Raw genomic sequence first — 18,353 nt, 5'->3', positions numbered from 1 at the left:
TCAGATAAACATTTTCCTGTTTGGAGTGGTTTATTTCCTCCTGATACGCGGTCAAAGTCTCCTGAAAAACCTGACATATCTCTCCTGCAATGTTCGTCAACCGCTGGTGGATAAAAGCATTGAGAGAGTCGATTTGACGCTTTTGAGTAACAGACGCCATGTCGCATAGACAACCTTAGATTCTGCTGGATGGACAAAGCTGCTTGTCACAGTGGATTTCAAAATAAAAGTCTCGGGAAAACATTTAATCTGTCAATCATTGTTTGGGGTGGGATTATATTATGAGGCGAATATAATTTGCAATTTCTTTTGAATATTGTCTGTAAAATCGTTCCATAATGATCAGAGTCATGGAGAATAACACACGCCACATGCAAAATGAGTGGAAATTAGTTACGTGTAGAATACAGACAAGACTGAAAAGCAAAACATTGCATTGCTCTTTTCTTACTTGCTCGATTTAATCAAAAAGGAAGGACTGTTTAGGAATAAGTGTCTGAATTATACGTTCCGTACTGAAAAGTAAAACCTCTGACGTCACTCGATCTCTTCAGCCTGAAAGCTTCAATGCTAAAAGAAGCGAGTGTAATTCTACGTCGTATATTCAGCAATACTCTACATCCTGAAAACAGATTTCAGCGTTGCAGGATTCCCTTCTGTATAGAAAAAGTATCACAGAAAACCTCACCAATAAAATATGATCTGAAACTTTATTTTTTTTTAAAATAGTCTCCTTTGTCATAATGTCACGCTACCAGGGTTTGACTGACCAGCTCTTAAAATAAAAAGAATCATTGACACTTGTTAAGAGAAAACCTAAACCATATATTGTGTCTTTTTCACGGTGACAGGAGGTTTTGATACAGCAGTACTGAAATCCTATAAAGGTGATCGATGCCATCAAACAACATGTGATCACTGGGCATATACTTTCATAGTTTTATGCATCATCGAATATGGTGTTATGATAACAGGATTATAACTTGTTGGATATAATGTTTAAATTTAGTAAATGTTACTAGAACTGGTACAGATTCTCTATGCATATATCTCACATTATATATACACATTATTGCCGTGTCTCTATTGCATTGAAACACCACTTCCCTCCACCCAGTTTCCTTTCTATATATTTTCCTCATGTTCGTAGACTGTTTCCTAGTGTAAGGCCTGCTCAGCAACCGTGGAGCTGGAACCCTGCTGGGAGACCAGGTTTGGGATGCAGCTCTGGAGTGAAAGATGAGATCAGGACACAGACCACAATGCACTGTAGGACATTTTATTTTATTTTATATTTCACAAAACGACCAACCAGAACGAATGTGATTTACAAAAGTATGGTATGCAAACAAAAAAGCAAGCAAACATGTTTTAAAATGCTTTAAGTTACGGTTAGGTAGCTTTCATTAAAACAATTTCCTTATCAGCAGTGCACATCTAAAACGACAGTTGAGAGCCAAAGTTTGCAGCATCTGTTGGTAGATCCTCCAACAGTATGACTATAAGACACATTATCATAACCCTCGGGGAAAATCTTAACTCAATTACAGCGCAATTCCAACCTTAAAAACATGGTATATGATTATACTGAATAAACTGTAAGATGTTTTTTGATTTTGGTGATACATTTTGGATGCTGTTATGTACGAGTCAGTTACAGATGGTTAAAAAATAATTCAGCACTCTCACACGTAATAACTGATAACTATGGAGGTTTTTGTGTTAGCTCCATAGCTCAGTCTTCTTTTCTCATGCACTCATGCATTTTCCTGTGAAGACTTAAAACACTGGACTCAAAGGTGCAGAATGCAGCACATTTATGCGACACATTTACGCTGATTTTCAGCAAAGACCCGAGCTAAATGCTGAATTATACCGAGTAAATAAATGAAGGTGACGCTGCCACACGGTCCAACATAAATATCAGAGGCGGTATAGCACCATGTGACACTGCATTAGACTGTTATATAGTGCCAACATTAACAGTTATCTAATTACAGTGATTTTTTTTTTACTTTAAAAATATCTTCATCCCACTGAAAGGTTTGTTTACATGCAATTTTCCAGATCCGTAAATACTTTCAAAGGAGGTCAAACCAGATGTAGAGATGTTTGGCTCTGACGTGCCACCTAGTGGACACAGCATTAAAGTGTAGATGAGGTTGTGAAAGATCTGGAAAAATGAATGGATTTTAATGAACAGGCTGCAAGCTGCTGTTGTTATCTTCCATTTCCATACAACTAGCTTTTAGCGTTCTGTACAAAACGGATATTCGAATAGCGGTTAAAAAGTGACAGCCCTATTGGTCACTATAAATAATGCGGTTGTACAAACTTTTGCACTCAACCGTATCAGCTTTAAAAAAAAGTAAAACTGTCTAATCTCTGTGAAACATTTCAGCAGTGAAAATCTGATAGAATACACATTTTAAGAGTAGGATTAAAATGTTTATCTCTGCGCAAACTGACACACTCGCGTACACACAGTATGCGAAGGCAACCTATAAATATTTTCAAAAGCAAAAGAAAAGAAGGAGAATTTGTCACTCTTCAAATCCTTTACGCTGTCTCATGTGCACTGTTGGTTTTTAATAATCGTGGCAGCTTGGTGTTGATGATGGTAGTGTATGTGGACTCTGACCTGCTGAGCCCGACTGAAACGTTTCCCACACACTGAACAGCTGAAGGGTTTTTCTCCAGTGTGCGTCCTCTCGTGTTCCTTTAAGTGAGCTTTCTGGTGAAAAGTCTTCACGCAGAACTTGCAGGGGAATGGCCTCTCGCCCGTATGTGTCCTCAGGTGGATTTTGAGCGAGTGAGCGGTGCTGTACCACTTCCCACACAAATCGCAGCGGAGTTTTTTCTCCTTGCAGCTCTTGGTAATCTTACGCCCTTTGGAACTCCCGTCGCTCCTGAGCGGTCTGCGACGCACCTTGGAGCGAAACAGTCTTTCCGCAGCCGGGCTCTGCAAGTGAAACGGGAGATTCGAGTAGTCGTGCTGAGAGAAGGACTGGGTTGTTGGGTCGAACTGGCTTTCAGCGTTCACTGGACAGGAAGTTAACTCGTCGCTGCAAACCAGCTGGACATCATTTTCCTCGAGCTTGACCGTGACGTCCTCATTAGAATCTGAAGGGAAATGGAGTGTCGGTGCATCTCCTTCTTCAACATCCTGCTCTTCGGTGCTGAGATCCTGCTGCATGGTGCTAAGCTCCAGCTTCACTTGAATGAGTGAGGTTTCCGAGTCTACCACCTCCTCATTACTGTTCTGCTGTTCAGGAGGAAATCCAACTCCCCGGCTGGTCTGTGCACCTGTCAGAACTGCAGCAAAACATGACTATAAAACACATCAGAGAAAACAGATTGATTTCAACCCTGATCTGCTTAGAGCTTGGGTACGCAAGATAAAACCCTGGAGGACGTGGCATGATATGTGACAAACCCCTTGTTGCAGAACCAGAGGTCCAGGGGGTCGAGTGAACCCAAGGGGTGGAGTCAGACCAAGGGGGTGGGGTCAGACCAAGGGGGTGGGGTCAATCCAAGGGGTGGGGTCAGACCAAGGGGGTAGAGTCAATTAAAAGGGTGGAGTCAGATCAAGGGGGTGGAGTCAGACCAAGGGGTGGAGTCAATCCAAGGGGTGGAGTCAGATCAAGGGGGTAGAGTGAATACAAAGGGTGGAGTCAGACCAAGTGGGTGGAGTCAAAACAACCCCTGGATTTTGAGTTCAGCAGCTGGACTCTATCGAAACATTATTTAGCATTAGAAGCTACTAACTAAAGCCATTCCTAACTAAAGCAAATCACAAGTAGGTGATTACTAACATACTGTCCATTTTCTGTACCGTTTATACCCGTTTTAAGAAGAAATGCATTAAAGGGAATAAAGAGAATATCACATCAACAAAATAAACAAAGATAAACAACATTGTATAAGAAACAGCAGCTCGTTCACCTGGTCCATTGTTGATGCTAACTTCCGCTAGCATTTTCCTCAAATAAATATTCTCCTGTTTAGAGCGGTCTATTTCGTCCTGATACTGAGAAACAGTGTCTTTAACCACTTGATATATTTCTGCTGCAGCAGCCATTAAACGATCACAAAGAAACGAATTCAGCGTCTCCAAATGAGCCATTTTTTCAGTGTAGACTCGTATAAAAGTGTTAGTGCTCTGCTTCTTCTTCTGCTGCTTAGTTATAACGGTAGAAGGCTCTGCGTCGTTAAGCTTGTACCGCCCCCTGTCGGAGAACAAAGCGCAATGCATGTTCAAAACAGTGTTCTGATATCTTTGCATGATGTTATTCTTTGTTGTAAACTCATCCAGCCATAATAGAGTATGCAGAAACAATCAATTTAATGTAAACTAGGTTTATTATCACAAATGCACACATATATTAAGATATAAATAGTGAAACACTCAAAATGACCTTAAATCTGGACGTTTATCTCTTTACATTAAGGATTTATACAGCTGACCGTTTCATATCCCCTCTCAAATTTTTCAAACGATGAGCGTACAATTGGTAAAGGTATGTATTTATTATGTACACGTCTGAGAATAGTTTACAGTGGACAGTTTTCTTCATCCCATCAACTCAACATAGCAAATTTTCTATGATTATACAATTTGTCTGTTATACTTCAGTTTGAATAACGATTTAATTAAAAGCTCTCATTAAAAATCAGATCAAGCGTTTTATCTACAGCCTGTGAGTTGCAGACATTTTGTATTTGTACTTTTGAAGCATCAAGTGGACCCACAATTCCCACCATTCTGTTTACATTGTGGAGCTCCTGTACCAGAACAAATTCCTCGTATGTGACAACATAAGTTCCAATAAAGACCTTTCTGATTCTGATTAAAAAGCATTTACTTAATAAAGCACCAGAAGTAAAACAGTTCTTTAAACAGTCAGAACAAATCAGCTAAATGATCCCCTATTTATTACTAAAAATAATAACTAAAAGTGGTGACAGCTTGGTTTAACATTAGTGAAGTGTAAATCATCCATTTTCAGTTTTCTATAAAATCCGTATAAAATGTGTAAAACCTCTGAATCCGGAATAATAATAATAATAATAATAATAAAAAAACAGAACTCGGTGTGTTAATCAGTAGAATTCAGACTCACAAAGTAATTTGTTTAGCATGGATAGTAAGATTAATAAGCAGAGTAGTGAAAGAAAAAAAAACAGCAGTAATACAGGATTAGAACTTCTGTTATATTCAGCAAATCTCTAATATTAAAACTAGCCATGTAATTGCATCAAATATAGTAACAAAGGTAACAATAACAGACAAATAAAAGAAAATAGAATTTTATCCACAAGTTTAATATCTTCCAGCCCAGATTATGATTAGAACTAGATGTGTTTAGAACTGCTCCTGGTGATGATTACGAAGGTGTATCTTCATAGGATTGGAGCGAGTAAAACTCATCCTGCACACCGGGCAGCTGAAGGGTTTTTCACCAGTGTGAATCCTCTCATGCTCTTTCAGGTGGCACTTCAGCTTGAACTGTTTTTTACAATAACTACAGCCAAAAGGTCTTTCTTTCTGGTGCACGATCATGTGTGTTTTCAGTGTCCCTTTTTGCTTAAAGGATTTTCCGCAGACTTCGCAGGTGAATAAAGCCATGTGACTCTGTACGTGTGACGCTAGCTCAGGAACCTCGGTGAATGTTTGGTCGCAATAAGAACAAGAAAGAGGCTCTTGTTGCTCCATCTCTTGATGATCTTCAGCTTCCTTTTTAACTTCAACAGAAAAGTCATCCTGCGATGCACACGGCTCCACTTTGACGGCGTATGAGCCTTCCTGTAAATCTCTGGAGTCTTTGGTTTCATCCTTCACCCTGGATTTCTCGGAGATGCTCGATTCCGGGTCCTGATCTTCATCGACACTTGGGAACTTTGACGTACACGTGTGTTGATGACTCTGAGAAGGTTGTGGTTGATCAGATGTGTTTGGATTGGCTTCTAGTTCCACGTTCACTTCAATGAAGGAGGTGTCAGAGTCCAGGGCTCTCTGGTTTAAACTGTGCTTCTCTGCACACAAATACAGATCATTCACTAACACAGGGAGGTCAAACAGGAGCAAAAACAATCTCATTTGTTTCTGACAGACATGATTGAGTTGATTACTGAGTGTATGAGATGATTACTGAGTGTATGAGATGATTACTGAGATGATTACAGAGTAAATGAGATGATTACAGAAGGAGGAAGTTACCTGTTCGCTCCTGAACACTGTTGTAGATTTCAGCCAGCGCCTCCCTGAGACACCGGTTCTCCTGTTTTATTCGCTCGATTTCACTCTGATATTCACTGAACGCGTCTTTAAACACCGTGAATATCTCTCCAGCGACTGCCATCAAGCGCTCTGTTAAAAACGTGTTCAAACCGTCCAAATTGTTCATTTTACACCGAGACACTTCGCTTACGACTAAATCGTTTCTTCTGCTTCTTCGAGTTTTAAGGCGCTTGGCAAACAATACATTCGCTTATTACCGCCACCTACTGGTTCGGCGTGTGGCACAAACTGTATCCTATTGACAGACAGACAGACAGACAGACAGACAGATAGATAGATAGATAGATAGATAGATAGATAGATAGATAGATAGATAGATAGATAGATAGATAGATAGATAGATAGATAAATTACTGGATAAATACGATAGATAGATAGATAGATAGATAGATAGATAGATAGATAGATAGATAGATAGATAGATAGATAGATAGATAGATAGATAGAGAAATTACTGGATAAATACGATAGATAGATAGATAGATAGATAGATAGATAGATAGATAGATAGATAGATAGATAGATAGATAGATAGATAGAGAAATTACTGGATAAATACGATAGATAGATAGATAGATAGATAGATAGATAGATAGATAGATAGATAGATAGATAGATAGATAGATAGATAGATAGATAGATAGATAGATAGAAGTCTTTATGGTGCATAAAATTGTTTAAAAGAAGAAAAAAGGTATGCACATGAATATAGGAGTATAAACATTAACATAAGTGATCAGATAAAATACTATTTAGATTTGTACCAAGATTCAGTTCTATTCCGCTTCATGAAGTATTGGGACATTCTAAGAGGAGATGCAAACTCCATGTTGCTTTTGAGGACAACAACCTCAAAATATATTTAAACTATATACAAACTATATTGATAATTACACCCTTCAGTGTCACCCAAATGAGGATGAGTTTCACTTTTGAGTCTGGTTCCTCTCAAGGTTTCTTCCTTTTCCATCTAAGGGAGTTTTTCCTCACCACAGATGCCTCAGTCACCTCAGGCTTCTTCATTGGGGATAAATACATTTAAATATACAATACATTTAAACACATTTAAATATAAGTTAATATTAATCTTGGATTTTGTTTAATAGTAATCTTTTAGACAAAGCCCATTGTTAAAAGCACTATATACATAAATTAATCAGAATCAGAAAGGTTTTTATTGCCAAGTATTTTTCATTCATTCATTCATTCATTCATTCATTTTCTATTGCTTACCCGAACTTCTCGGTCATGGGGAGCCGAACTTCTCGGTCATGGGGATCTCAGGTGTCATCGGGCATCAAGGCAGGATACACCCTGGACGGAGTGCCAACCCATTGCAGGGCACACACACACTCTCATTCACTCACGCAAGCACACACTATGGACAATTTTCCAGAGATGCCAATCAACCTACCATGCATGTCTTTGGACCGGGGGAGGAAACCCCCGAGGCCCAGGTAGAACATGCAAACTTCACACATACGAGGAATTGGTTCTAGTACAGGAGTTCCACAGTGTAAACAGAATGGCAATGATAAGACATGAACACATATGCAGTTATATGTACAGTGGATAATAAAGGCAGCTGTATGTACAGTGGATAATAAAGGCAGCTGTATGTACAGTGGATAATAAAGGCAGTTGTATGTACAGTGGATAATAAAGGCAGTTGTATGTACAGTGGATAATAAAGGCAGTTGTATGTACAGTGGATAATAAAGGCAGTTGTATGTACAGTGGATAATAAAAGCAGTTGTTTGTACAGTGGATAATAAAGGCAGTTGTATGTACAGTGGATAATAAAAGCAGTTGTTTGTACAGTGGATAATAAAAGCAGTTGTTTGTACAGTGGATAATAAAAGCAGTTGTTTGTACAGTGGATAATAAAGGCAGTTGTTTGTACAGTGGATAATAAAGGCAGTTGTATCTACAGTAGATAATAAAGGCAGTTGTATATACAGTGGATAATAAAGGCAGTTGTATATACAGTGGAAATTGAAATATAAATATGTAAGTATGTGTAAATAATGTAAATATAGAGTTTGTTCTGTTTATATTTAAGTGTTCATCAGATGTGTGTTAAGTGTTCATCAGATGGATTGCCTGATGGAAGAAACTGTTCCTATATCTGGTCGTTTTGGTGCGCAGGGCTCTGTAGCATCGACCAGATGGCAACAGTTCGAAGAGTGAGTGTGCTGGATGTGATTGGTCCAGAGTGATTTTCTTTGCCCTTTTGCTCACTCTGGAGAAGTACAGGTCTTGGAGGGTGGGGAGAGTTGTGCCAATGATTTGCTCAGCAGTCCGGACTACCCTCTGTAGTCTCCTGAGGTCAGATTTGGTAGCTGAGCTGAACCAAACAGTCACTGAAGTGCAGAGGATGGATTCGATGATGGCAGTGTAGAAATGTTTCAGCAGATCCTGTGGCAGGTTGAACTTCCTCAGCTGGCGAACCTCTGCTGAGCCTTTTTCACAATGGAGTCAATATGAATGTCCCACTTCAGTTCCTGGGAGATTGTGGTTCCCAGGAATCTGAATGACTCCACTGCTGTAACAATGCTGTCCATGATGGTTAGTGGGGGGAGAGCAGGGTAGAGATGGAAGGTTCGGTTCTTTTCCACGAACCGGTTCTTTCGGACAGTTCGTTTTAAAGAACCAATTCAATAATCCAGTTCACCAGTTCATTTACGTCCTGGCGTAATGACACGTAATTCACGATGACATCATGACGTAAATTCCTTCATCCAGCCGCTGCCGGCAGATATTAATACAATCAATTTAACACATTTGAAAAGTTCTTTGTAATCATAACTTTAGTTGAATACATTTCTTACTTTAAGTTTTGCAACTAAAACACCCAGTACAGGCATTGATGTGCAAACATGGGTGTTTTACGTGTCTTAAAGATATAAAGTTAATAAACTAATCTTCATCAACTTACAAAAACTTACCAAAAAAAGCATAATTTTTAAATGTTTCTTTCGCTCCATCAGTTGTTTCAAAAACAAATGCAATGTTCAGTAATTCACGCATGCGCAGTATCAACAGCTCGAGCTCTCAGTTCTCTCAGCACAACATGTCTCAGTTTAGTGTACAGGAGTTACATATACTCCGGGATATTAGTTTATTTAGAGTCGGACTGACTGTCAAGCATGACCGAAAGTGAGTAACTTTAGTAGCTTGTGGATCAGCGCTGACTCAAGATGCGAACCGTTTAGAACGAATCAGTCCGATTTGGTGAACTGGTTCATCCAGGTCACTAAAAAGAACTGGTTCAAAAGAACAATTCGTTCACGAACTGGCCATCACTAGAGCAGGGGGGTTTCTCCTGAAGTCCACGATCATCTCCACTGTCTTGAGCGTGTTCAGCTCCAGGTTGTTAAGACTGCACCAGACAGCCAGCTGTTAAACCTCCAGTCTGTACAGTAAGCAGACTCGTCACCGTCCTGAATGAGGCCGATCAGTGTGGTGTCGTCTGCAAACTTCAGAAGCTTGACAGAGGGGTCATTATTGGTGCAGTCGTTTGTGTACAGAGAGAAGAGCAGTGGGCAGAGGACACAACCCTGAGGGGCGCCAGTGCTGATGGTGCGGGTGCTGGATTTGAGTTTCCCTGGTCGCACTAGCTGCTGCCTGTCTGTCAGAAAGCTGGTGATCCACTGACAGACAGAGGAGGGCACAGAGAGCTGGGTTAATTTGGGCTGGAGGAGTGATGGGTTGATGGTGTTAAAGGCAGAGCTGAAGTCCACAAACAGGATCCTCACATAAGTCCCTGGTCTGTCCAGATACTGCAGAACATAATGCAGTCCCAGATACCACATCATTCACAGACCTGTTTGCTCTGTAGGCAAACTGCAGAGGGTCCAGTAAGGGTCCAGTGATGTCCTTCAGATAAGCCACAACCACAGGTCTGTAGTCATTAAGTCCAGTAATTTTGGATTTCTTTGGGACGGGAATGATAGTGGAGCTTTTGAAGCATGAGGAGACTTCACACAGCTCCAGTGATCTGTTGAATATCTGTAAGATGGGGTCCAGTTGATCAGCACAGGTTTTCAGACAGGCTGGTGAAACACTGTCTGGGCCTGGTGCCTTTCCCCTTTTGTTCTTCCTGAAGACCTGACACACATCATCTTCACTGAACTGAATTGTAGGTGTGTTGGAGTCGGGGTTTACAGGAGGTGAGAATTGGGCTTTTTCTAACCTGCCGTCGAACTCATTCAGGTCGTCTGCCAGCTGTTGATTCACCACAGTGCTGGGGGATGGTGTCATCTAATTGGTGATGGCTTTCAGACCTGAAAAGCTGAGTCATTAGAGGAAAACTGAGTCCGTAGCTTTTCAGAATAATTCCTCTTTGCCACTCTGATTTCCTTTTCCAGTGTGTATTTGGCCTGTTTAAGCATCGACCAGCCTGACGGAGCTGGCTGAGTTTTGCAGTGAACCATGGTTTATCACTGTTATAAGTTAAGTGAGTCCTGGTAGGAACACACAAATCCTCACAAAAACTGATGTATGATAAATGAAGAGTGTTAATGATAAATGGAATTAAATTGAATTATTTAGTTGAAGAAGTAAATATCTGATATATTGATATATCTATCTATCTATCTATCTATCTATCTACAGTATCTACAGTATCTATTGTATTTGTCCATACATCTATCTATCTATAATTAATTAATACTATCAAACCAATCAAAAAACTTTCTTTAAGATATTGGAGTTTATCTGAAACCTTGTTCTCCTGTTCTTCTCTGTAAACTTTCAGGTCATACACTGCTGTACATGACTAAAGATCCCAAATCCATATGCACTTCTTCTAAAAACTGCTGCCATAATGTTGTAAGTCCACAAACATTTTGTATACTGTATTAAAGCATTAAAGTTTCTGTTCCAGAGAGAAAATCCCCTTGTACACAAAGCAAGCTTCATGAAGACATGTTTTGCCAAGGTTGTATTGGAAGAAGTGTCCTGCACAGAACTGGGACCTCAACCTCACTGAACGAAATACGTTTAGGATGATCTGAAACATTGACTGCACTCCAGGACTCCACACCCAACATCAATGACTTCCACAAACTTTGGACATAAAAAAATAGCATATGTTTCTTCTTCTTCTTCTTGTTCTTCTTCTTCTTCTGCGTCTACTTCTTCTTCCTCTTTTTCTTCTTCTTCCTCTTTTTTTCTTCTTCTTCTTTAGTGGTGTATCCAATGTAAGCTTCCATTTATTTCAGTAAAAGAAACTTACATTTTTTTGTTTGTGAATTATAATGTATGTAATATATGTGAAATACTTATGAACAGAACAAGACTTATAATGAAATAGTGTTATATTTTGAACTGTGATATGAGTAGTAACAAAATGTATGTCTATGAAAGTATTAATGTATTATCTACTTCCTGTGCTGAAACTCCTCACAACACTAAAGCTGCTTACTAAATATCAGTGAAAACCTTTTTGAATAATGGCCACATTGTTCACTGTCAGATCATAAGTTGGTGTATAAGTTGGCAGCCAAAGTACAAAGTCCATTCATTCTGGGTGCAGTTTTGATGCTTGATGCTTGAAAATGTATTATAAATGTTGATTGTCTTTTTCTGAAGAAAAAAAAAGAATAAAACATACAATTAAAAAAATATTTTAACTTGGACTATAGAGGTTGACAGAAGAACATATGGGTCTCTTTGCCACTAATATTTGATTTAAATGGCCATTATATTGCTTAGATTTTTTTTTCCAAAGCACAAATTAGTAGATTCAAATTTTCCATTTAACCATAAACAGATATTTTTGAGAAAGTCTGCTTACATGAACAAATGACAGAATTTAAAAGTACGTAGCTGAAATATATATTCCTTTTGTCCAATTACATTTTTCTGCTTCAAATAAATTAAATTCAATATTATTTGTGAAACATTTTTATTCCTGATATAAATTTTGCAATATGTTCCATTTTAAGTAACCATTAAGAGTATATGTTTTTTTTCTGATTCTTTTCCATTCTAAATATATTTTTATTATCGTTGTTTACACATTTACCTGTTATTTACCGAGTGCAGGAGCCAGACCTGCTGCAGAATAATAAGCACTTGTATAATTCGATAAGCTGTTTTTGAGACTCTTAATCTGTAATGGAAAATGTTATCGTTTCCATGCTTATATAACGTGTACTTGTACATCACGATGACCTTTAATTTACAGAATGTCATCTCATACAAAGGAACAAATTCTACATTACCATTTAAATACATGCCTGTTGCTTTGAATAATTAAAATATATTTACAGTAACTTTAGCAATAACTTTAGTAATAAAAACATTTGCCTTTGATAAATGAAAGTATTCAGACCCCTTTCATTGTTGCACATATTATTGTGTTGTGAATTTGTTTTTGAATTGATCAAATTTGTTACAGATTTTCCTGTAAATCTACAATTTATTGCTCACAATTAATTAAAAATAAAAAACTGAATTCTCTTATTTATTAAAAAAATAGGCAGATCCTTGTTGTACGCCTTGTTGTAACTGTGGTGTTCAATTTTTGCAATGTGAATTGATTTTATATAGGCTTATACGGCTTATAAAGGCTTCTGGGACCTTAAGGGACTCATGTGAGCAACATGTGAAAAAAGATTTTCTGGCACTATGTCTGGTGAAACTCAGGCATGGTATATTACCTGTTGTGTCCTTATTTTTAAAATAAACCATTAAATAAAGGAGTCAATATTTAACAATATTTATCACCCAAAATAATACAACAACAATATGATTCGTGTGACGATACCCACACCCACACACACACACACACACACACACACACACACACACACACACACACATTATTTGATCCCCTGCTGATTTTGTACTTTTGTATGTTCTATAATTTTAATGGTAATTTCATTGATTTGAAGTTTAATGAGTGAAATTAGTATTTGATCCCTTCGCAAAACATGACTTAGTACTTTGTGGTAAACCCTTGTTGGCAATCATAGAGGTCAGACATTTCTTGTAGATGGCCACCAGGTTTGAACACATCTCAAAAGGGATTTTGTCCCACTTCTCTTTGCAGATCCTCTCCAAGTCATTAAGGGTTCGAGGAGGACATTTTTTAGCAACTCAAAACTTCAGCTCCCTCCATAGATTTTCTATGGAATTAAAGTCTCAAGGACCTTAATGTGCTTCTTCTTGAGCCAGACTTTGTTGCCTTGGCCATGTGTTTTGGGTCATTATCATTCCAGCACACCCATCGATGACCCATTTTCAATGCCCTGGCTGAGGGAAGGAGGTTCTCACCCAAAATTTGACGGCACATGGCCATTTCCATCGTCCCTTTAATGTGGTGAAGTTGTTTCCTGACCCCTTAGCAGAAAAACTTGGGATGGTGTTCTTGGGGTCATGGGCAGCATTCCTTCTCTTCCAAACATGGCAAGTTCCTGAAGAAACGTTGTCTCATTTCACTGTGTACTGCAAGAGCTATATATTTTGAAATGACAATAAAAGCTTCTTGACTTGAAGTTGAGTTGATGCCAAAGAGCTCGATTTTGGTCTCATCTGACCACAACACTTTCACCCAGTTTTCCGCTGAATCATTCAGATGTTCATTTGCAAACTGCAGGTTGGCATGTACATGTGCTTTCTTGAGCAGGGGGACTTTGCCTAGGATTCCAGTCCTTCACTGTGTAGTGTGTTACCAATTGTTTTCTTGGTGACTATGGTCCCAAGATCCAAAAACCCTGTTTTTTTAAAAGATGGAAAAGCCACAATATTACAATTTATTCATGACCTATACACTCATGAGTGTCAGCATTACAAGAGTTAGCATTTAATACACTGCACTTAATACACAAGGGCAGATAAGCTATTTCTAGCCACTTATCTTTGTTTAATCACTACCAAAATGTTGACGGCTATAATATTTTAGTCTGGGCAAATAAGTGACGGAGAATGAAATAAGGAAAGTGGTGTTGGTTGGGGTATATAAAGGGCTAGATGCTTCTTATGAACTGTACATTGGCACCATGGGCAAGCTTCTGATCTTTGTTGGTGAGTTGAAACCTCAGCATGCCTTTACTTTGTTTTTTACCACAACATTTTATAAAATCTAGTCTAATATCCAGAATGTTAAACCATCTGTTGCTTTTAATTTGGTTATACCTTAAAATATACATCTAAATGTAAGATTTGTACTATACTTATACAAATGAATATATTATTCATTTGTATTTTCTTAGGATTGGCTACATATGATTATAATATATGTTTTAAATTGAATTGTTTTGAATTGCAAAATTGTGTCGGAATATGTTGATATAAAGTGTCTTTATTTTATTTCCAGGACTGGCTCTCCTGCTGCATGTGCAGCTAGGTAAGCTTCTTGTTAAAATATTATCCAAACATGTAATTTTACTTTCACATGGGTCACTACGTCTGTGCTGATATAACTACAGACTAAATAATCTCTAGACTAATCTTTTTAATTAACTCCAATGTCCCTTACTGTCTTTCCTTTTAATTCCTACTAGGATCTTCCTACATCCTGTCATGTTACTTCACCAACTGGGGACAGTACAGACCTGGAGCAGGAAAGTACTTCCCTACCAACGTTGACCCATGCCTGTGTGACCATCTGATCTATGCTTTTGCTGGAATGAACAACAATGAGATTGCAACCTATGAGTGGGACGATGTCAAGCTTTACGGAGAGTTCCAGGCCTTGAAGAATCAGTATGTTGATTTATTTTGGTTTGATATCCACCTGGGCTCATTGGTAAAACTTAAGTATTCTAATTCATGAAGTGAAACCATTTTTTTCTGTTGCATACATACACAAACACAAGAGAGGAATCTTAAATATTCTTTATGTTCTCAACAGGAACAGCAACCTTAAGACCCTTCTGGCTATCGGTGGCTGGAACTTTGGCACTGCCAAGTATGTAAAAACATACATGATTCAAAGTGTAAGACATGATTCAAAATGTAAACTGCTTGGTCATTTACTGTAGTTCTTTGCTACCTTAGGTTCTCTGCTATGGTGGCCACCTCTGCTACCCGCCAGACTTTCATCCAGTCTGTGATTAAGTTCTTGAGGCAGTACGAGTTTGATGGTCTGGACATTGACTGGGAGTATCCCGGTTCCCGTGGAAGTCCTTCTCAGGACAAACAACTCTACACCACCCTGGTTCAGGTATTCACTGGCATTCACTTCACATATATTCAAATTTGCAAACCGACCTATTTAATCTGTATCCAAACTCAAAAGATACTGCTTTTTTCTCTCCTTCCTATCTTCTTACTGACATTGCCATCTCTTTTTTATATTAGGAAATGATGGCTGCCTTTGTGGCCGAGGGCAAACAGACCAGCCGTCCTCGTCTTATGTTGACCGCTGCTGTCTCTGCCGGCAAGAGTACCATCGACTCTGGATACCAGATTGCCCAGATTGGCCAGTTCGTATAGACTCCTTTTAGTTGTTCTGACAGAAAATTAACCTTATTACAGGTTTTCCAGTAGGCTGACCCCTATACTTTTCTTTCACAGGATTCTGGACTACTTCCATGTCATGACCTATGACTTCCATGGAACTTGGGAGCAGCAGACTGGTGAGAACAGCCCTCTGTACAGTGGACCAGCTGACCAGGGATCTTACATCTACTTCAATGTGGTAAGTGTACCTCAATACCAAAGCAATGATGTCTGATTTTTAGCGAGATCTTAATTTTCTTTTCCACCACTTCAGGACTATGCTATGAACTACTGGAAGAGCAATGGTGCTCCTGCTCAGAAGCTGCTTGTTGGATTCCCCACCTATGGACACGTCTTCAAGCTGGCTAGCTCCTCCAACACTGGTGTGGGAGCTCCCACTGCCGGACCTGGACCTGCTGGAACTTACACCAGGCAAAGTGGATTCTGGGCTTACTATGAGGTGAGAATCAAGATATCTTGTAATATACTTCAAGATTCCTTCGTACAATCACACATTTCACTTGATCTCACATACATCCAATGCTCTCTTTTCAGATCTGTACCTTCCTATCTCAAGGAGCCACTCAGGCTTGGGATGCCCCTCAGGATGTGCCTTATGCCTACAGCAGCCAAAACATTTGGGTTGGCTATGACAACATCAAGAGTTTTCAGATTAAGGTATTTTCTATTTACATGGCACTAGAGTCTAAAGAATTGGTCAAAGGAAGTTTTGGACCATACAGTACATGGTTTGTGAACATATGGTTTTGTATCTAGAATACACAGTGTTTTTTATTCTTTCAAACCCTTATAGATTGACTGGTTGAAGAAAAACAACTTTGGAGGTGCTATGGTGTGGTCTCTGGACCTGGATGACTTCAGTGGCACCTTCTGCAACCAGGGCAAATACCCTCTGATCAACACCATTAAGAGTGGCCTGGGAACTGGCCAAAGTGAGTCCAAATATTTTTAAAGAGTAAATGTAATGCATGAATAGGTCTTGTTCCTGTATCTCCTGTACCCCCTAAAGTGGGATTCTGCATCTATTATTAACTAACTGTGATAAAGAAATGAATGAAATGAATCCACACACACCCCCACATTGTAGCGACACACTGTAGCTACATGCAGTACTATTTATTTATTTGATGCTCTCTATCTTCTAGGTTGCTCAGCTCCTGCCCAGCCCCTACCCCCTGTCACTCCTGCCCCAGCTACTGCTGCCCCTGCTCCACCTAGTGGTGGTGGCAGCAGTGGTGGTAGCAGCAGTGGCTCAAGTGGCAGTGGCTTCTGTGCTGGCAAAGCTAATGGACTTTATCCCGACCCTAGCAACAAGAACCATTTCTACAACTGCGATGCTGGTGAAACTTATTCGGAGCACTGCGCCACTGGACTGGTCTTTGATACTAGCTGCTCTTGCTGCAACTGGTCTTAAATCTAGTCTAGAAATATGAGTGTTTCTACGCTGCTCTTGTCTTGATTGTTTTGATTGGTCTTTTTTCATGTTAATCTATATTCTGAAATAAAGATAAACCAGCAAAGAAAACAGTACTTGTGGTTTCATCTGTTGATTCAGGAAAAAAATCCATGTCCTAAACTGCTATAAACAGGAATATCCTGTTAAAAATCCTGTTATTAGCTAATATCTGCCTCACAAATGCCCAGAGTGGGGCTAAACATGTGATACTCTGAAAGATAATAACAAAGATACACCTATCATTTTCCTTTCAATTGTAATTGAATGTGTATTGCTTGCATTTAACAGCCATCATATTATTGTACACTGGCTACGCAAGTCTGCATCACAACCCATTTCAAAAATTGTTCAAGGGGCTTAAATCTTTTAATTGTGATCAAATGTACTAGTCAAGATCAATTCTTTAATGCATACATTATTTTAGTCTAGAGTTCAGATTCTGAAGAAGACTATCATAGGACGTACTGTCTTATAGGTCTTATACAGTGCAAATGAATAAACATTCATACATTTTATACATTCTCTATTACAAAATCCAAATAATAGTGTATTTATGCTTATGATTTCAAAAATGACACTAAATGAAACACTAAAACATGAAACCGCTAAACACGAAGTTTTAACACCATAAATAAAAAAAAAACTCTATTCCACAAATTGTAAAATAATGACCACAACAAGGATGTTGAATCGAGGTTTGACATAGAATGTATACAGTGTAGAAAGACTTTAGTGTTATTTCTCAGTAAAAACAAAACAGCATCACAGATCGGAGCTGGATAAGGTATCAATTATCAAGATTATGGCAAATACTTGCTGCCATAAGCACTAAACTATGATAAGTAATATTAAAGTGCTTTTGATTGAAAACTCATTAAATAATATAAGATGACTTTATGACTAATTCTACTTTAAACTTCATAAAACTTAATTTTTGAATTAGATCAGATTAGTCCGAAGACGTTGATTAACTCTGACAATAAGTATTTCTATCTGAAAGGCAACTCACAGATGTATAAATGCACACTGGCTACCGTGGTATTGTTACTATAGTTACAGTTTCTGATTTTCACACACATTTCTCTATTGTAAATGTGTTGTTATTTAATGAAGAAAGTATCC

General features: G+C 38.7%; 4 protein-coding genes across 5 annotated transcripts in view; 1 reads left to right on the top strand and 3 right to left on the bottom strand.

The window, feature by feature from the left end:
- The window catches only part of LOC113641558 (zinc finger protein 184-like), a 6,146-nt gene extending 5,932 nt beyond the window's left edge, over positions 1-214 (bottom strand). Inside the window, exon 1 of the mRNA XM_027144335.2 lies at positions 1-214. This exon is cut by the window's left edge and continues 45 nt beyond it. Within this exon, the coding sequence (XP_027000136.1) occupies positions 1-160 (160 nt within the window). The 5' untranslated portion in view covers positions 161-214.
- Positions 215-1,265: 1,051 nt separating this feature from the next.
- Positions 1,266-4,270, bottom strand: LOC113641562 (zinc finger protein 234-like). 2 transcript variants are annotated; one of them, XM_027144341.2, is made up of 2 exons: positions 3,946-4,270; positions 1,266-3,315 (listed from the first exon to the last, which is right to left on the bottom strand). In XM_027144341.2, exons 1-2 carry the CDS (start codon positions 4,253-4,255, stop codon positions 2,570-2,572), a joined length of 1,056 nt encoding a protein of 351 aa, XP_027000142.2. In that variant the 5' UTR covers positions 4,256-4,270; the 3' UTR covers positions 1,266-2,569. The 2 variants fall into 2 exon arrangements, with proteins under 2 accessions (XP_027000142.2, XP_047666000.1); XM_047810044.1 differs by having other exon boundaries at positions 1,266-3,331; positions 3,946-4,088.
- A 241-nt stretch (positions 4,271-4,511) lies between these two features.
- Positions 4,512-6,479, bottom strand: LOC113641563 (zinc finger protein 233-like). The gene is made up of 2 exons (XM_027144342.2): positions 6,221-6,479; positions 4,512-6,036 (listed from the first exon to the last, which is right to left on the bottom strand). Exons 1-2 carry the CDS (start codon positions 6,405-6,407, stop codon positions 5,366-5,368), a joined length of 858 nt encoding a protein of 285 aa, XP_027000143.1. The 5' UTR covers positions 6,408-6,479; the 3' UTR covers positions 4,512-5,365.
- A 7,728-nt stretch (positions 6,480-14,207) lies between these two features.
- On the top strand, positions 14,208-17,205 carry LOC113641557 (acidic mammalian chitinase-like). Its single transcript, XM_027144334.2, has 11 exons — positions 14,208-14,335; positions 14,628-14,657; positions 14,815-15,016; positions 15,165-15,221; positions 15,311-15,476; positions 15,614-15,738; positions 15,830-15,953; positions 16,029-16,214; positions 16,310-16,432; positions 16,569-16,707; positions 16,921-17,205. The coding sequence occupies exons 1-11, from the start codon at positions 14,311-14,313 to the stop codon at positions 17,187-17,189; spliced, it is 1,446 nt and encodes a 481-aa protein (XP_027000135.2). The 5' UTR covers positions 14,208-14,310; the 3' UTR covers positions 17,190-17,205.
- Positions 17,206-18,353: the final 1,148 nt, after the last annotated feature.

Source organism: Tachysurus fulvidraco, chromosome 2 (genome assembly GCF_022655615.1).
Source record: "Tachysurus fulvidraco isolate hzauxx_2018 chromosome 2, HZAU_PFXX_2.0, whole genome shotgun sequence".
In the NCBI taxonomy this organism is placed as follows: Eukaryota; Metazoa; Chordata; class Actinopteri; order Siluriformes; family Bagridae; genus Tachysurus; species Tachysurus fulvidraco.
Note: the sequence above shows the minus strand (reverse complement) of the source record. Positions and strands in the feature narration are given on the sequence as shown.